Here is a 13,249-nt window from a genome sequence, read left to right as displayed (position 1 = left end):
GTTACTAATCAATTCAGAGAGCAAGAAAACAAAGGAAGGCCCGAGGAGATCGAAAAGGTGATTAAAGAACTTGGTAGCATACAAGTGATCTATGATCTAGTCCATTGTCCTAAGAATCCAGAAATAGGGAGTTTGGATCAGCGGGAGGATTGGTTTGAGATTGGAGTTGAGGAAATTGTTTGATTGGTCAATAATTCTCTATTTGAGTTGGATGCAGATATGACATTTGATAATCCACTCTTTGAGTTGGATGATGGAGCTCTTACTGATTCCAGTAATGATTTTGGAGTTGGTCACAAGATTTGGGACCCAAGTTTAGTTCCTAGATGTGAGGTCTTGTCTCAAGATTGGAGTTGTGGGCAAATTCCCAAAGTTAGTACTCCTGTCCACTTTTCAATCAGCCTATACTTGAATTCAGTTCTTGGCCCATAGTTGAGTTGGTTTGTCTTTTTAGACCAACAGTGAAGTATTTAGTGGTTGAAGTTGGTTGCTAGAGATGATCTAGTCATGGGATATGTCTTTTTTAGTGATTTCTATGTTTACATTTCCTATTTTTTTGAGGGATTACATAATGATTACTGCTTCCCTTGATTTTCTGCATTGATTATGGTGACATCAATTGATGATAGATGGATTTTGAGCCCTTGCAGGATATATGGCAGCTAGTTGTGGGAGATTTCCAAGTATAATTCAATTATCTATTGCTTCCACCTCAGTGAGTGATGTTTCTGCAGTTGTTTTGTGGTGTTGGTATGCATGTCTTCAGATGAGACCATGATGATTGAGATATGTTGGGTGTGTTGGATTGCCCAGGATTCACCATTTGACACTTGTAGATTGTGTCAATGATATGTTTTCAGTTGGTGACTGCGGAAGCATTTCTTGATTAGCTAATAACAAATTCGTTTTGGTTTACATCTTCTATACTAATCCCTTGATAGTGATTATCAGCTTCATTTTAGGGATAACATGAGGGAATTTGTTGAGACTTATGCTTTTTGGTTGAGCAAATTATCTTTCAAGTTTCCCAAGATCATGTCTTGCAGTGTGATTGTAGATAAGGACTTCACTGAGATGCCTTGATACGATATGTCTCATGGTATTGGTTTTAGCCCTAGCACGTATTTCATCTGGGATCTGATGATGATTACTTTTTGGGGTTCCAAGAGAGGAGAGTGTAGCCTGGGCATGATGATTTCACAGTTTTGATTATAGTTGCATAGCGTCAACATAGTGGTTCTTTTTTGAGACTGACTTTGAATCATAGAAGCACATTGGTTTGTAGTTCAACAACTATTGGGAATGAGAGAGCCAATGTTGACTTTCTAGAGTTTACTCCTATGGTGTCTCGCTTTGGTTCTTTCGAAGAGCAATTCTTTGAGGACTTGTTCGAATTTATGAAATATTTGATCGCTCTTCTTACAAGTGATTATCAGGAGGTCTATGATGTTGTTACCCTAGAGGACTATGTTGGCATTTTTGATGATGTTTGTACTTAGTTGTGATTGTCATTGATGGACACACACTTATTTGTTGTATGAGTTATTCACAACCGGTAGTATGTGATGAATTGTTCAAACTGGTATTATATGCCAATGTATGCATAGTCTTTGTTTGTAGAAGACTATCGGTGTTTGCAGAAGGAGCTTACTAGTCAAAGCATGACCGAGGACTTCAAGTGGTACGAAGACCTCAAGCGGTATGAGGACCCCAAGCGGCAGTCAATCTTTTTAAGATCAGAACACTATGTTCCAGTTTACCAGTCTTTGTTTGTAAACCGGTAATCGGTATACTTTGTTTTGTTAATCGGCAAACTTGTAAAGTGTGATGAGTTATCATCCACCAACACCGATGCGGTGATTCTATGCCGTGTTACAATTGTGTCCAGATGCACTGTACCTAGGAAATTGTAATCTAATCTCATTGGACCGACATGAAATCAGATTCCTATATGAGGACATCATGTCTAGGGTTTTGAGAGTTGTGTAGGAAGATTAGGTCTTTGCAAAAAGTATCTTGCAACAAAGATTGAACGTGCGAAGGACAGAAAACTGAAGTAATGTTGCAATGCATTAACAGAGAGCAATCAAGGATCTAACTGAGCATTTTGTGCTACTTTGTAGATCACTTACTTGTTGATTACTAATCTCTTCGACAAGTCAGAAACCCTTAACCGGGTAGGCTCAGTTAAGCCTGTTCTAAATCCTCTAACAAGGTGGTTCACAGTTGTAGATCTAAAATCCTTTAACAGGGTAGTCTTTAACAGAACTTATCTCCTAACAGATATCAGGATTCCTAACAGGATCTGTTCTGGTGAAAAACATTGTAAGGCCTTAACCGGGTAGGCTCAGTTAAGCCTGTTCTAAATCCTCTAACAAGGTGGTTCACAGTTGTAGATCTAAAATCCTTTAACAGGGTAGTCTTTAACAGAACTTATCTCCTAACAGACTTGTAGACTTGTGAGTTTTACTCACCGTGGTTTTTCCCATTTGGGTTTCCATGTCAAAATATCTTGTGTTATTGTGGGTGAATGCTTTATTTGATATTTGGCTTGTTTGCATATTAACTGGTTTGTTGTTTAAAGGGCTATACTGGTCTGCAGTAAAATTGCTTGAGTGTTTAGTAAGGTTTTTGGGTATACTAATTCACCCCCCCCTCTTAGTATTCATCAAACCATTGGTGCAGGAGCACCTAGGCCTTGAAAGGCCTCATGAAAGTTTTTGTGTTGGTTTTTGTTTTCAATGTTATGTTAAGGTTGTATAAGGTCCAAGGGACCATTTGAAGTCATTATAAATATATTGTAAGGCATTAAGCTATTTTTGTTCAATGTAGACCTATGAGGTCCTAAGGAGGTCAAATGTGGTAAAAGAATAGAAAATGCTCAAGGAAGGTTGAAAATGATGTATTAAGGCTTATTTAGCCTATTCTAGTGTGTCTAAAGTGATAACAAGTAATTTGAAGTCATTTGGTCAAGTTTTGCAAAGTTGTCAAAAAAAGGTTGTTATGTTGACAAAAGTTGTCATTTCAAAATTGCAAAAAGGTTGTAAAGGGGAAGCCTAACGCTTATGATGGTTTGAATTTTAGTTATAACTGTCAAAAGAGGTTGTAAGAGGCTTATAAAACCAGGGATGGTCGAATCATGAGGGGTTGGTGTGTATTAAAAGAAGAAAATCAATAAAAGTTTGAGGTTTCTTGCAATTTTCTAAGTGTTCTCAATGTGATAGTCTATATCAATTGTTTTTCTTCTTGGAAAATTATTCATTAGCATTTAAGAGAACTTGAGAATGATATAGGGGTGAATCCCCAGTAGTTTGATTTTGGTTTCATTTATTTTCATTAAGTTTTGGAAGAGATATACCAATTTTTGTAAAAACTGTTAAAAAACCCTAGGTAGGGTAAACCGTGACTTTGAAAATGTAATAAACCTCCATTCCACATTGATCAAAGGATAATATTTGTTGGAATGGAGACACATAGCATGTATTTTCATTTTGTTTTGGTTTTAGTGTCTCAAGTTAAGGTTGGCACGTGCAAATTGATGTCAAAATGCTGATTTGACAATGCTACAGTCTAGTAAAACTCTGATTCCTGTGTGTTGCAGAGCTTTGTACTCTTTTGTGTGGAAGGATTATGGTGCAAATGTCATATGTATGGAAATAATATTGAGTCTACTTTAATTTTATTCAATTCTGATCGAATTTCATGAAAAAATGAGCAAGTTATGATCATTTTTGTGAAAACAGCCTGTTCAGAAAATGGTTTTCCAGATCTGCAGTTAGAAACTGTGTTGGTACAGCTATGTATGATTGATTAAGGACCTGAAACTTTATGTGTGGATAGATTATGATGTTGTGAACAAACTTCCTTCTTATCAGAAAAATTCATCGTATGATTTGAGGGGTCAAATGAGCCAATTTCTAAAAACTGTCATGTCTATGTGAGTTCCTTAACTGCTGCTACAGGAAGGTCGCAGAAAACTATTATATGATTTGTTTATGTTCTTGGCGACCATGTATGGTCTTTTCATGTCACCTTTATCATTCCAAACTGTCTCAAGGTGTTGACTTGTAGAGTTTGGAGTTTGTGAGAGTATGCTTAAGGTTGTTGTTGAGCACTGATTCTTGATGAGTCATGCATTTGAGATGTTGGAATATCAAGAGGTCTATGTTAGAAGCCTTGTGTTGAGTTTGGTGAATGGAATTGATCCCATTGTTGTGAAATATGCCTGATTGGCATTGACATGTTTTCATGTTGTTAAGAGTTGAATCCGTGCCTCTGCATCAACTGTGCTTTGAGAGGATGGTGCTACAGATCTCCTAGGTTGACTTGGGACCCTAGGATCATTCTTGGTTTCAGTCTAGTTTAGCATGTTGATTTTTGGGGTTATGTTGGCATTGCTTGAGGACAAGCAATCTTTGGGAAGGGAGGACTGTAATATCCCCATTTTCGGATTCTCTTGCTTTGTAGTTGGCGCTAACTTTTTGGGTTTGTGTTAGCATGTTCAAAGAGGTAATTTGGTGTTACCAGAGAGCTCAAATTGTTTAGAGGAGTCATATGATACTTTCAGATGTTATTTCCAACTTCCAATTTGGGCTCCAAGATATTTGGAGAGAGCATCTATTTTTAGTAGGTCACCCAATCGGATCCATTTATCATGTTTCATCATCAAGATCACTCATACGTAGTCAGATTTCAATACCAGTGCATTTCGACCATTATGGCTAATTGGGTGTATTATTGAGCTATATTTAATTAATTTTACTAAGGTTGTCATTCTAATTTAAAATAATTTATCGGGCACCTTATAGCTCATTGGAAAGAATAAAAATATTTAAATGATGAGTCTAAAAAGTGACTTTCAGTGCCAAAAATGTTTTAAAAGTAAAATAAATCACTTTTTGGAGTTATAAGGGTATATAAATTAATAAAGTGATTTTATAGTAGAGTTTCTAGAAAGTTCTCAAAAAAGATTATGAAAATAAGGTTTGAGAGCTCATTTGGTATGTGGAGTTTATTATATTTCTTTGATTGAAACACTTGTGGTTCTAGAATTTGGACTTGGTCCTTCTCAACCTCAAGAGGATGAAAACTCTCTTGAGATGATAATTTTTGTGGTGAAAGATTCCTCCTTAGATAGTGATTCGGGAGTCACACAGATTTCACATCTACACTTCATTGGTTATGGTAAGAAATTTATGAAGTCTTTGGAATACAAATTTCACATTTTGTTGGTGTGATTGAAGATTTTCCAAGAAAGTTATTTGGTACACCATTCTTGCAGAATTTCTCTAGTTTGGAATTGTAGTTCTTGGTACCAAGCTATTGGAGGGATTGTTTGGGCAATTTTTTATTCTCTTCATAGAAGACGTGGAAGCATAGTCAAGGGGTGCTGAAGTTTGAAGATAAGACTCATTCTAAGGATATGTTGGGTTCAAGGGAGATCTTATCTGTTGGATGCCAAGGTAGTGAGTTGGGTATTTTTGTTGGCCGCCATTACTGTATTTCCTGCACATTGAAAGGATGTTTCTAAGTTTCAGATGGTTAGAGAAGGGGGTTTGATTGTAGAACCGATATTTTACGTAGCTGGTCATGGCGGTTCCCAAAGAGGCATTTGGATTTTAGCAAGGCGTGAGTCCTATCTAGAGGTTGTTTTGAGATTTTGAGCATATGTTAAAGGTGTGAGAAGCTTCAGACTTTTGGTATTATTTTTCTAGGCATTCAAACTCTTGAGCAGCGAATTGGAAGGGTTTAAGGGTCTGTTGCCTTCCTTTCACTAGACATGGCTGTATGAAGATTCCACCTTCTATGTGTGACCCTTTTCAATGATAAATATGACATCATACCTTGTCAAATAGTTGGTGATAATTTGCCAATGTATTCACTAAAGTTATATGCCTATAAGGACAAGTATACTTTCAGTCTGTGCATATTTGAAGGAAATATTTATTGCTGCAACTATAGAAAGGATTTGGAAGAATTGGGCAAGATTCCTTAGGGGATCTTACATTTGCCTACAAGTCCTCATCTACAATATTGTCATCAAATTGAGCAATCTTCCAAATAATTACTTGATGCTTACTTGTTTTCATTGTTGTGGAAGATGACTTTTTCTTTTGGGGGCATGGCATAGTTAGCATACAATGCCTATTATTATGTTTCAATATATGGTTTATCCAACTATGTATTTGCTAGTGCTAGTGTCAGCAACACTGTTTGTGTTTTTTCTAATTTACCAATACCTACATCATATAATATGGATAGCAATGATATTTTTGAAGACCCACATGATGATGGTTGACCAATGATGGCTGATTATTGATGCTTGACATTGTTATTTTTTCAATTATAATATAATTATATATATCATGACAATCAAGTTTAACTAGTTGACATTGTAATATTTTTTATTTTTATGGTGGTTTTGTTTATTATACAATATATAATGCTATGTATGGTATTTTGAATTGACTTACTGCTGCAAATATGTATATATTTCTGATTTGTATATGTTTTTATATGGATGAACCCAACCCGAAAATTGTTTTTGATTAAATTTTGCAAAAAAATACTAGTATTGGTAACTTAGTTTTTACCCTTAATCAAAAAATATATATTTGATATCTGATAATCACCATCATAGTATAACTTGTTTTAAACCATAATCACCTAGAGATTATAGATAGATGTCACATCCCCGTCAGTGACCCCCTCACTGAACAGTGCAGGTATGAAAAATAATAAAAATATAAAATATTGGTTATACTCGAGGGGGAGAGATTGAAGACATGGTATTATACGTCCACCACATGAAGGCATGGGCACACATTAATTGGGTGCCACTGGTGATAAAGGACAGCATAGGCAGCCATTCTCCTCTCCTGCGTTGAAGCAGAGAGCATTTTGATAGGAATTAAAGCAGAAAGGGCACGAAGAGACAACCCGCAGTTATGAGGACACGGTGAAGGAGGAAAATGGGGGCACATCATTAATATAGTTCATTTTCAGTATGAAGGGTTGATTGATCGGTCACCTGCATTTATTGGAGATTTTCTAAAGCCTTTTCAACAAATCCATTTAGTGCACTTCCTGCAATCATGGCAGCCAGGAGACCACATTTCTCTTAGGCATCTTGGTAGCAGTTCACATGCCTGGTCTATGCTTCCACATTGTGCGTACATGGACCTATTAGGGTCGTTGCAATGATAATGTTTCCCAAGTTTCCATTTTGGCATAGGCAAGGAGGATGCAAGTTAAAGTCAATGAGACCACATTTCAGAGAGGAAGGCACACAGGGACAGGGAAGGGCAATTTTTACAATAGAGATTCGGAGGACAGAGTCATTATTTTAGAGATGTCTATATTTTTAATCAAATGAAAAAAACTAACTCATGTACATGTCTTGAGCCTTACTATTGTCTCTCTTCATACCATTAGTTTTAATGTAAAAAAACTGAAAATTATAAGTCTATTAATATATATTTAATTCTTTTCTCTTGTCAACCGCATACCAAAACTTTAAGAAAATCCAGTGTAACTTATGCGGTATTTTTGAAAAAACTTGATAAGAAATTGTCCTCTTTTCAAGTTATGCTTACATGTAAAGACAAAGAAACTTCACATATGATATCCTAAAATTTGGAGATGTCTCCAAAAGGGTCTCCAAGACAAGAATGAATTTCTAGTATAGGAGATGAGTAACAAGGTCAGGATGTGATTCTTTTGATTGTATATGCCAAATTAGTGTTTGACACAGGACTAATCAATTTAAAAGATGTTTCTCAATTTTCAAGTTTTCCAATGGTACCTTGCATGATTCTACTGTTGGACATAAACAAGAAGTTTTCTAATATTGGAAAAATACTTATCAATGCTAAATTGCTAATGATTTGTAACTGGATTGCTTTACGTCTGTGTGTTTATCGATTTAGTAATTAACCTCCATCTTACCCCTTTATTTCTAGCATACACTTTTTGAACTTGTACTTGAGATAATTACTATGAAAATGGAAGTTGACTATATTTACTTGTCTTGGTTACAACAAAAAGCTCCCTAGATGATGTGCTTGGATCTGTTGGTGTATTGCATTTTACAGGACGGTGAGTTGAAATGAAGAAAGTCAAAACTAGGTTCCTATTGCATGCCCAAAAATAAACAAAAAATCAAGGAAATTAGAGCTAGTTCAAGTGGAGAATCAGAAAAGAAAAATAGAATATCTCAAAGATAAACTTTATAGTAGAAGACAATTGAGTTGGTTTGTGCATTTTGATATGATCCAAAGGTGAGGAAAAGTTGTATCAAATGTTGAATGCTATATTGAATGCTATCTCTATGATCTTTATCGTCAGAATGATCTCATATGAGTAATTGACATAGTTACCAAGAGATTTGTCTCTTACCCCCATCTCCTAACCCTGGAGACGCGTCTCGGAGATGGAGACACATCTCTGGAAACTTCCAAATGCATAGGGAACTTTTGGCTGCCATCTCCGAAGTCTCCCGACCAGAAATTGATGTCTCCCACCAAAAAGCTTAGGACAAAATGCAATAAAATACAAATATATAAAATAAACCTATACAAAAGCAAAGTTGTAGGCAAATAACTAATAAGGAAACCACGTTGCATGAAGACAAAAAACTATGCAAAGTTATAGTGATCGGATCTATTGATAGTGTAGACTTTTTGAGAGGGACATAAATAATTGTATGACTGATTTCTTGTCATTGTATTGGTCTAAAGAGAAATTGCCTTAACTATTTAGCCAATAATATTGAGTCTGCTCAACACCTATATTACCTTACTTACACTTAACCATTTAGATTGGCTATGGTACCAACAACAATAAGCAATTTAATTTCAATTTTTGTTCAATTTTAAAGTTAATGTTAAACTTTACCATTGCTCTTGTTTTCAAAGTTCCCTATCATGAGATTTTTTGGAAATTATTAAATTATATTAAAAAAAATTGACATCTCCAAATACCCCGTCTCCTAATTTTGAAAATCAGCCGTACCAGTACCGGTACCAGTCTCCGGAGTCTCCAAGTACCCCTTGACTTGTGGTAACCCTGGTAATTGGCTAATGAGCCTTAGAAGTGTTAATCCAAGCTTTTCTCCTATAGGATTGCAATTTATATCATCAGTTTTTCCAACTCTTGTGCAAATCCATCCAAGGATTATGTCCAATAATTTGATGACGAGAAAATGCCAAATCTGATAATAACAAAATCTTGCATCTCTGGAAGAAAGATGTCTTGACATTATGTCAAAGGATCTGTGAAATCCACATAAGAAATAATAAATTTTTATCTGTTGGATTTTTCATCTTTGAGTGGTGAATATAATATTTCAAGTTCTGTGGGCACTCCCAAAGCATGTTTGCCCCTTGGCCTGAAGCTCCTTTGACAGGAATAATTTTAGAACACGATTACCAAGTTCTACGGCTAAGAACTTAGTTAGGTTGTATACAATCATAATGATCGAAGAGCATATGACTCATATCAGTCTCAAACTTTTCACATGCCCCAATTGATACAAGATATCCAAGAGGAAGGGAAACCTCAAGTTGAAAAGGCCAGAAATGCAGAAGATAACAGCTTGATTTTGTTTAAGGTACTCAGCCTTCAAGTTTTCCACCTGCTAGGCCTTGTTACCACGGAAATTGAAAACGGAAAACGTGATCATATGGTACATGAAGATGCAACAATTAGCACGTCAAGTTTCAAGGATGATGGGGACATGATTAGCTAAAGTAAGGACAGGCATTTATGATAGCGAATAAAAATATTCCATGGGAACACTTTTAAAGTTTAGTTTTTATCACTTTCTAGGTAAATTGCAACCCTCACCTTATGTAACTCTGAATGCACCATCAAACTTTTGTCACTCTTAGGCTCATAAGCCATGACCATGGGGTTTTTGTTCTACCAGATTTGGTTGGAACTTGCATGCAGTCTCATCTAGGTCCAGTCCAAATCAAAGCATGCAATTTAATTCAAGGAGGACGCCCTGAATGAAAAACCTTGCCATTAAGGCCATGGTTATCGAGGGTTTAGCTTTAGTCTTGTAGTATAATTATATTTTTTTTGTCAATCTGAGTAATCACAACTATTTGGAATGCTTATAATACTGTTTTTAACTTTTTGGCCTTTCATAGTTGACAATGATTTCAGGAATACTTTAGCTGATGCATAAGAATATATGCTTTGGGGACTACATTCTCTTAGAAGGCTGGTGAAAAAGAATATAATCAATCAATATATGTAGATAGTTTATAATCATGACGATTCCAAAGTGTTTTGCTAAAAATAACCATGAAGGTTGCAGCCTGAAGAGATGGAAAGTGTGAGTGGTATAAAGGAATGGTTCTATAGTAGCTTGGGAAATTGCATGTAAGAAGCTGTTACATACACTATTCGCATTAAGGTGTTTACTCTTCAAGTTCATGTCATAAATCTCCATGAGAAGGTAAAACAAATTCTGATCAAAGAAATAGTGTGTTGTTAACACACTGTTCATCAAATTCCATCATCTATAGTGGCTTTGATTTATAAATATTGAAGGGTACAGTTCAACACAAAACATAAATACATTGACTATACATTTTCCAATGTCCATTTAAATATCGAGATTATGATATCTACTAACAATACATAAATTGAATATAATTGGGAAACATCCATTTATACATTGAGTTGTCCATACATAAATTAAATGTATTTACTGAATTGTTCATATACACATTGAATGTACACTTCGAACTGTCCATATCCATTGAATCTACCCAGGATTATCCGTAGATGCATTGAACATACTCTCTTTAACTATCTATGTAGACTTGGTACTACCTATACAATTTGAACTGAATATATATCCATTGAATATGTACTTGGGACTGTCCCGTGTGTGTGTATATGTATATTGAACATATAAATAACTTGAACTGTCCATATATCTACTCTGAAATATCCATTTATACACTGAATACGTGCTTGAACTTTCCATATAACTATGTTGATATATTCATATATACTTAGAACTGTATAACGATGAGTACACACCCGGCATATATGTTGTAAGCCTGGCTTCCAATGTAGCCAGGGAAGGACTCTACCCATGCATCTGCTGGTGCTTCCTCAGCCACCTGAAGTGAACCCACTAACAAAAGGTAAATAATAATGCATAAAAATGCTTCCTGAGTGCTTTTGTTATAATACATTTTTGCCCAAGCTGCTTCTGTATGTACTACATTACAGAAGTTAGTCGGTGTTCAAATACTTAAATGATTCACAGTGGATTCTAGATTAGGAATTCTAATGCAGGTATCTACATCTGTTTCACTGGGGGACTGGACATTATCATTAATTTATGTCGTTTTGGATGTGGAAAATAATTTGTGTTGTGCCCATTCTTAGAAAGTTTGAAACCACTCATTTTATTTTCGTGATCTATTGAAATTGTTCTTACTTTTGGATTCTTAACAATAATTCACCTGCAATATGCTTGGGACTATACGAAGGTGGGGCATCTGTGCTGTCCATTGAATTACAAAAATACAGACCCTTTCCCATCTGGAAACTGACAGGCAAGAAAGCTATGGGACTCGACGATTTCCTTTCGTAATTTTGGACGCGTCTATTCTAGTTCTAAAATGGCAGTAAGGATTGATTAGTCGTATGTTTTATACCATTGATTTTGCAATAAACGTTTACGTCGCTATCATGCTGTATGAAAGATCTGTTTTGGAACCAGAATAGCTTTGACCCCTAGTTTTAGCATTGTATTAATAGTGTACCTTCTGAACTACAGATCCTAAATACATCTATTTATTATTATGTTAGAATTATTTGTTTGTTTGTTTTTTTTAAAATTATTTCATAATTTTAATTTTAAAAATGTACATTGATTATATTTGAGTTTTCATGTATATTTTTTGCTATTGTAAAACAGAATATTTTTCAAAAGACATTTTTTAGATTTTAAATATTATAATTATAATTATTTATATTACAAAATCAAATTAAAATTTTAAAAAAGATTATATTATATTGGAAGAGCTATTTTAAATAGGCTATTTTATAATTCTTATAGAATTATTATATGTATCTTCGTATTTGTAAAATTAAAATAAACAATTATCCACTCATATATAGATTATAAAAAAAATCATAGCACTAGAAGTTCGAGCCAAAAATAACAAAAATGCCTTAACTCATAGATGTGGGTGCATCACTATTACACATTCCATCATTTTTTTGTTGTTTAATTGACAACCTTAAAAGCATTGGATGCCTATATTTTAATAGTGAGGATTTCTTCCTCTTTACTTCTATCCATTCTTGCTCAGTTTGAGTTTGCCCATGGTTTTGGAGAGACCTCTAAATTTGCAGAAATTTTGAGGTAGCTGAGTCTTCAATATTTGAATTATCGACAAGAACAACCACACAATTGGACACCTATGACCCATGTGAAGGGGATACAATTGGTGATTAATTGCCTTCTAGATGGGCTTGGGGTGAAATGTTAATATTATGTGCGTTCAGTGGATCTAGAGAAACATGAGGCAAAACCTTTTCAATCCAAGCACTAGGTGGAATAACATAGTAGTGTTGGGGCTTAACCTCAATCCACCAAGTGGGCTATCCTCTTGAATCCATATTGCTTAGATTGTTGGTAAGCTTCATTTAACATTGGGACATAAAATAATCTTTTGAGAAACATTTTCTACATCGAAAAGCTATTTTTTCATAATCCACTGGTTGCATCCAATAGTGGTTGCCAACTTTCAATGGGATCTCAGCAAGGAGACCATTGGAAAGGCCCATTCTACATAGATTCACACATAGGTGAAGCTTTGGTAATTAATTGTTTCATCAAAACTACAATAATATTTCACAAAGCCATTGCTAATGGCCTATAGACAATCTATTTACCAGAACTGGAAAGGGAGATAGAATAAACAAGAAGAACATAGAGGACAAAGTCATACCATGATTTCATACACAAGAAAACTCCTTAGAAAACCCATGGCCCATTTTCTTGCACCCATTTTTTGTTGGCTAGAGCTTCAAATTCAAAAATAGAAAACCCCCTCACATAGGGAAATATAAAGATATTAGAAAACCAAGTATGTAAGTCGCTTAATTTTGGCCATAGATTTGTGAATCTACATATTAAAGCATTATTCTGTGAGAAATCTTCCCTATCATCGACCAAACCATCCAAAAATATTTTTGGAATAGATTAAGATTA

The 13,249-nt window shown here is 35.1% G+C and overlaps 1 protein-coding gene across 1 annotated transcript in view; it reads right to left on the bottom strand.

Moving 5' to 3' along the window:
* The window catches only part of LOC131050478 (serine carboxypeptidase 1), a 159,869-nt gene extending 148,463 nt beyond the window's left edge, over positions 1-11,406 (bottom strand). The window contains exon 1 of the mRNA XM_057984671.2: positions 11,059-11,406. Within this exon, the coding sequence (XP_057840654.2) occupies positions 11,059-11,216 (158 nt within the window). The 5' untranslated portion in view covers positions 11,217-11,406. The remainder of the gene's footprint in view (positions 1-11,058) is intronic.
* Between the last annotated feature and the right edge of the window lie 1,843 nt (positions 11,407-13,249).

The sequence above is a fragment of the Cryptomeria japonica genome, chromosome 1 (assembly GCF_030272615.1).
Source record: "Cryptomeria japonica chromosome 1, Sugi_1.0, whole genome shotgun sequence".
Taxonomy (NCBI): domain Eukaryota; kingdom Viridiplantae; phylum Streptophyta; class Pinopsida; order Cupressales; family Cupressaceae; genus Cryptomeria; species Cryptomeria japonica.
The sequence above is the reverse complement of the archived record's forward strand: the minus strand, read 5'-3'. Positions and strand labels throughout refer to the sequence as shown.